General features: G+C 38.8%; 1 protein-coding gene across 1 annotated transcript; it reads left to right on the top strand.

Annotated features, from left to right (window-relative positions):
• The first annotated feature begins 5409 nt into the window (after positions 1 to 5409).
• Positions 5410 to 6357, top strand: LOC129554112 (olfactory receptor 1165-like). The gene has a single exon (XM_055422745.2). It carries the CDS (start codon positions 5410 to 5412, stop codon positions 6355 to 6357), a length of 948 nt encoding a protein of 315 aa, XP_055278720.2.
• Positions 6358 to 6666: the final 309 nt, after the last annotated feature.

The following is a 6666-nucleotide window of genomic DNA, read 5'->3' as shown; positions in this document are numbered from 1 at the left end:
GCTGAATCCTAAGTACATGTTTCACACAAGGTATAGGTAAGATTGTAACAGCATCAAGTTTAAATAACATTTCCAGTCTTATTTCCTCCTCTAGCCCCTCCTCCCCTTCCTGTCTGAATCATCCTCCTGGAGCAAAATTCTCAAGTCCTTCCTTCAACCAAAACCTTCCCAGTTTTGAGACTATAAAATCCATGATCATAAACTTATCCTTTAAGAATCTTTATGGCCCAGTTGCAATCAAATGACATAACTTTTTAACTAAGAGCACAAACTCTGGGGCCAGACTGACTGAATTCAAATCCCAATGCCTCCAGTTTGAGTATGAGCTATATTAATGGTGTGAAGAAAAAGTGTTGCATATGTCTCTTATTGCTCTGTTTATTCAAATATCCATGCATTTTTGGTGCTATTTATTACTTAAATGCTTGACAGAATTTACCATTTAATAATATGAGCCCGGGGTTCTCCTTGTAGGAAGATTTTTAACTGAAAATTCTATTTCATAAGAAGATAGAGGCTATTCATATTTTGTATTTCATCTTTGGTAAGTTTATTTGTATGGTTCAAATGATTTTTCTACATCAACTAAGTAGTTAAATTTTTTGGAAGAAAATTATACATCCATTCAGTTCAGTTCAGTCGCTCAGTCGTGTCTGACTCTTTGTGACCCCATGAATCGTAGCATGCTAGGCCTCCATGTCCATCTCCAACTTCGGAGTCTACTCAAACTCATGTCCATCGAGTCAGTGATGCCATCCAGCCATCTCATCCTCTGTCGTCCCCTTCTCCTCCTGACCCCAAATACATAATACTCCCTAATTATTTTTTCTACATTGACAACATCTGTAATGATCTCCCTTTTATTTTTCTTGAGTAGCAATTGTGTTATGATCTGCTATTTTTAACCAATTTATCTATGATTGATTTTATGTATCATTTTAAACATCAGAATTTTAGTTTTGCTCGATCCCTTATTTCTACTTCACTGTCCATTTTCTATTTTGTTGATCACCATTCTCATCCTTTCCTCCTTCTATTAATTGTGAGATTAAAAACTATGTTTGCTTTTCTATCTTCTTAAGATGGAGTCACAGATCATCAAGTTTCTTCTCTTAAGTGAAACATTCAAACAAGTAGGTGCTGTTTTAAATAGGATGAGGTATTAATAGAGGGAGTACAAAAATGCTGACCTCATGAGTGACAAGTAGAAGTCTAAACTAGTCCCTAGGATTCCCCAAAATTTGGAAGACACATATCTTCAACTAGCCATTCAATTTCACATTAATCTGGGAGCTGCTGGCAAATAATTTTAAAGTATAACTAATTTTAAACCAGTTGATCATGAGAAGACTATCCTGATTTCTGAGTCTCACATAATCCGATGATTTGTTAAAAATGCTTGAATCCCTCTTTAAAGAGATGTGGGAATTATAGGAGGGTGTGAGAGTGACTTGAGCGGAGAAAACAAAGCAGATACCTAGGAGTGGATTCTAGGAAATGTGAATAACCCCAAAACAGTTGTCAAGGAAACAAGACCCTATTCCTGCAACTTCAAGGAACTGAATTATTCCAACAACATGAATGAGCTAGGACGAAAACCAATTTCTAGATGAGAAACTTGATGGCAGCATGATTTCAGCCTTGTGAAAACTTGAATAGAGGAACCAGGTGTATTGTGCCTAACTTTGGGCATACAAAATTGTGAATTAATAAATGAATGTTATTCAAGCCACTGAATCTGCAGCAGTTTATTATGATGAAATAGACCATTCATGTACCACATAATTGATAGGTTTTATCAATTGCATTATCAAAAAATGTATATTCAACAAGTTTTAATAAAACAGGGAAACATTGGGATACAATAACAACTGCAAATGCCATAATATCATATTTCTATTCAGTGTGATATTGAATGTGTTTTTTACAAAAATGTAGATGTCCAAATAAGAAAACTTAGAGCAAAGACTGAGATAAACATAACACAGGAATGACACTATGCTTGGTCTATTGAACAGTAATTGTGATTTTTCTCTTTCTGAATTTTGGAATTCACGTCTTCCATGATAAATATAAATAAAAACAGGTTGATTGCTAGAGTTATTTTTCTAAGATGAGAAGATAAACATGCTCAAGCTTCCTATATGATTTAATGATTTAAAATAAATTATACTCTAAATGAGGAGTATGGGATTTTCTTTAAATTGTCTTGTTTGTAGCTCATGGAAAACACCCCAATCAAAATTCTCTGGGGTGTGAATCCCCAAAGTCACTCAGGTAGATGTAAATATACAGCAAGATCCCTAAGTTTAGTTTACAAGTTGACTCACTGGAAAAGACTCTGATGCTGGGAAAGGTTGGGGGCGGGAGGAGAAGGGGACGACAGAGAATGAGATGGCTGGATAGCATCACCGACTCTGTGGACATGAGTTTGCGTGAACTCCGGGAGTTGGTGATGGACAGGGAGGCCTGGCCTGCTGTGATGAGGTTGCAGAGAGTCGGACACGACTGAGCGACTGAACTGAACTGAACTGAACTGATGGCTTACCCTTGGGAGTGTCTCTACATTTTACTGAGAAAAAAATGTAATTTTCTTGATGACTTCACTGAAATATACTTCGAAAGAGGTTACAATACTCTTATTACAAGCTACAACAATTTTAATTAAATATAAGCATTTTTGTTAAATACTTTTCAAGATTTTTATTTAAATTAAAGAAGTCGTCAGTAAATCAAGCTATAAAGATTATATGGCTTCTGGTGAGTTGTTTAAATTAAGTGATTTACTTTAATTCTTGTATGGGAAACTTGAAATTGACAATATTTTGGCAGAGAAACACCTATGCAAGCCTAGTACCAATGAAATGGTATAATTCACGTAAGGGTAAGAATACAAGATATTGAACTTATTTTCTTATATCTTTAATATTCATGGGATGCATTTAGTTTTGAACTTTGCTTCTATAGCTGAATGATGTCCTTGGTGGACATTCAAGTAGTAGTGTTTGTTTTCAATTAAAAATTTTAAAAAATTAGGGAAATATTAAAAATAAATCCATAAAAGTGTAGAGAAATATGCCAGACTTCGCATTAAATCTTTTGAGTTTAAAATCATGCAGGTGAAAGCAAGATGGAGCAGTACAGCAAATTTGATTTCTGAATTAAACCCCAAAGTAGTCTGAAATATGTTGCCTGGTATAGGATATTAAAGGTAATAATGCTTTTATATACCAAAATGTGTGTATTTTGTGCACAAAAATAAAAATTGCTGCAGTGAGTAAAACAAAAGAAGTAGCTATCAAGCAATCTAGATAATGCAGTGATACTGCGCATGTTAAGTCGCTTCAATCCTTTCTGACTCTTTATAAACAATGCTATGGACTGTAGCCCGCCAGGGTCCTCTGTCCTTGGGTTTCTCCAAGCAAGAATACCAGAGTGGGTTGTTGTACATTCCTCCAGGGGTTTTTCCCAATCCAGGGATAGAACCCATGTCTCTTATGTCTGCTGCGCTGGTAGTTTAGTTCTTTTAGAGGTCACAGAAATCCAGACAGAAGCGTTCAGATTGCAGGTAATTTGTATGGAGATAGTTTAGAATATGGGTAAGCATTTGAGCATGATTTTAAACTAATATTGAAACAAAATTAGTCCTGAAGGATGGCTGTAGGTAGGCTAAATAAAGCTAGTCGCTGAGTATAGGGGTGGTAGCTAGCAATAAAAATGGGAGTGTGTTTTCAAGAATATGTTCATTTTGCCCTAATTACGTTTTTCACAGCCTTAACCTTGGATGGAAAGGAAATCATAGCGATACAGACAAGGACAGGGGAAGGTGGACAAAACAAAGCTTATGCCTTGATGGCCTGAGACACTAATGGAAATGTGCAGCTAAGAAGGAAACATTAGAAAAGAATTAAGTAAGAAAAAGATTTCCTCCATGTATGCATCTTTTCTACTTGCTAGTCGCTATTTGCACCATTTCAGACTTCATAAAATTACAGGTGGTGCTATATTGTAGAATATTTTGAGGTCATATATCTCAAACTCAAAGTAAACATGAAAAACAGCATTAGAAATACAAGAGAAGAAACTAAATTTGGTGGGGGCCATTTATTACATGTGAAACTAAAGCCTTAAATGTTTTAGAAAGTAATTAAAGTTGGACTTCTCTGATAGCTCAGCTGGTAAAGAATCCGCCTGCAATGCATGGGACCCTAGTTCGATACCTGGGTTGGGAAGATCCGCTGGAGAAGGGATAGGCTACCCACTCCAGTATTTCTGGTCTTCCCTTGTGACTCAACTGGTAAAGAATCTGCCTGTAATGTGGGAGACCTGGGTTCAATCCCTGGGTTTGGAAGATCCCCTGGAGAAGGGAATGGCTACCCACTCCAGTATTCTAAACTAAATTTGGTGGCAGGCAATTATTACAGGTGAAATTAAAGTCTTAAACGTTTTAGAAAATAATTCACTAATTAAAGTTATATTTTGTACATAATTGTGTAGTAAAAGCAAATTCTTATAATAGAATTATATTCTATAGGTAAGGTTTCAGAGAGCTTAACTTGTCAGAGACTTATTAATAAGTGACTGAGGTTAAATTTGAAGGCAAGTTGACTTGATTAAACAGTCTAGATTGTTAACAAGACATCATTCATATTCTCTAGGAGATACAATATGTGATTTTTTACCAAGGTTTGGTGAAATCATTAAGTTGGTGAAATCATTAAGGGAACATAAACCTGAGGCTTTTCTGATAAGGTGGGTGCTGGATCTCAGTTGTGTGACATGCGACTCTTATGGATTGTAGTCCGCCAGGCTCCTCCGTCCATTAGATTTCACCAGCAAGGGTACTGGACTGGGTTGCCAGTTCTTTCCCCTGGGGATATTCCTGACCCAGGATTGAACTCCTGTCTCTTGCATCTCCTGCAGTATCAGGATTCTTTACCACTGCACTCCCTGGGAAGCCTCTCTCTGATTGGAGAGCACTAAGGAAAAGTGAGAGAAGACCTCTTGAGCAGTTAGAATGGCCTGAACAAACATAAGAATTTGCAAGTGTAATCAACAATTTCAATTAAATGAAGCTAAAGAAAGGAATTATCCATGTGGAGAAAAGGGAGACAGAGCTGAGAAGGTTGAGAAAATTCAAACAAGGACATTTTCTGAGTCACCTTGACACTCAGTTCATCCCGGTCCATCCTCTCCTTGCCCCTCCCTCAGAAGCTGACTTGCACTCTCCACACCTGTAGACACACGGTATATCTGGGCTCCAACCGTGTCTTATTTGCATTCCTGGGAAATCCCAGACTTCACCACTGCAGACCAGTCCCCTGTCCAGGTTGGAAAAAAATACCGTCTATTTCTGTCATGCCTGGTTGCTTAGGGTGACCTCTCTGGTTTTCCCTGGCAGGAACCGTGATGATGGAGGAGAGAAACCAGAGTGCTGGGATCACCTTCGTCCTCTTGGGCTTCTCAGAATGCCCACAGCTCCAGGCGCCCCTCTTCCTGGTCTTCTTCGGCGTCTATACTGTCTCTGTGGTGGGGAACCTGGGTATGATCGTGATCATCAGAATCAGTCCCAAACTTCACACCCCCATGTACTTCTTTCTCAGCCATCTCTCCTTTCTCGATTTTTGTTACTCTTCTATAACCACACCCAAACTCTTAGAGATCTTGGTTGTGGACACAAGGACTATCTCCTACATGGGTTGCATGATGCAGTTCTTCTTTGGTTGCACACTTGTCATTACGGAGATGTTCATGCTAGCAGTGATGGCCTATGATCGCTTTGTGGCTGTTTGTAGGCCCCTGCTCTACACAGTTGCTATGTCTCCTAAGCTCTGCAGCCTCCTGGTTGCTGGAACCTACACATGGGGTGGGACGTGTTCCTTGACTATCATGTGTTCTCTTTTGGAGCTGTCCTTCTGCGGTTCTAATGTCATAGATCACTTTGGCTGTGAGTATTCTGCCATCATCTCTGCTTCCTGTTCTGACTCTTACTTCAGTCAGATGACATGTTTTATCATTTCTATTCTCAATGAGGTGTGTAGCCTCCTGGTTATCCTCACCTCCTATATTTTCATAATTGTCACAATCATCAAGATGCCTTCAGCTGGTGGACTCCGAAAAGCCTTCTCCACCTGTGCCTCCCACCTGACCGCCATCACCCTTTTCCACGGGGTCATGCTTCTTCTCTACTGTGTACCCAACTCCAGAAGCTCATGGCTCTTCATCAAAGTAGCCACTGTGCTTTACACAGTAGTGATCCCCATGCTAAATCCCCTTATCTACAGCCTTAGAAATAATGATGTGAAGGAGACCATCAGAAAACTAGCCAACACCAAAATGTTTTCTCACCAAATGTAATTTTGAGTGAGAAGAGACAGGAAAGCACTTTCTTAAATGTGCTTTATACAGTGCGTTGATGGTTATTACATTTTTCTTCAAACGTGTGCTTATCCGCTGATTAGTGTCCTACTCTTTGCGACCCCTTCTCTGTCCATGGAGAATCTCCAGGCAAGAATACTGGAGTGGGTTGCCATGCCCCCCTCCAGGGGATATTCCCAAGCCAGGGATGGAACTCTTGTCTCCCGAAGTGCATATTGATTCTTTAGTGATGAAGACACAATGGGATACAATCTCTTGAGAAAATTTTATATATATATATATATATAT

Source organism: Moschus berezovskii, chromosome 14 (genome assembly GCF_049115385.1).
Source record: "Moschus berezovskii isolate FMDL1 chromosome 14, NW_MosBer_1.0, whole genome shotgun sequence".
NCBI classification, from domain to species: Eukaryota; Metazoa; Chordata; class Mammalia; order Artiodactyla; family Moschidae; genus Moschus; species Moschus berezovskii.
The sequence above is the reverse complement of the archived record's forward strand: the minus strand, read 5'-3'. Positions and strand labels throughout refer to the sequence as shown.

Excerpts from the sequence above, each read along its gene's own strand:
- LOC129554112 (XM_055422745.2), top strand. The coding sequence starts at position 5,410 with ATGATGGAGGAGAGAAACCAGAGTGCTGGGATCACCTTCGTCCTCTTG.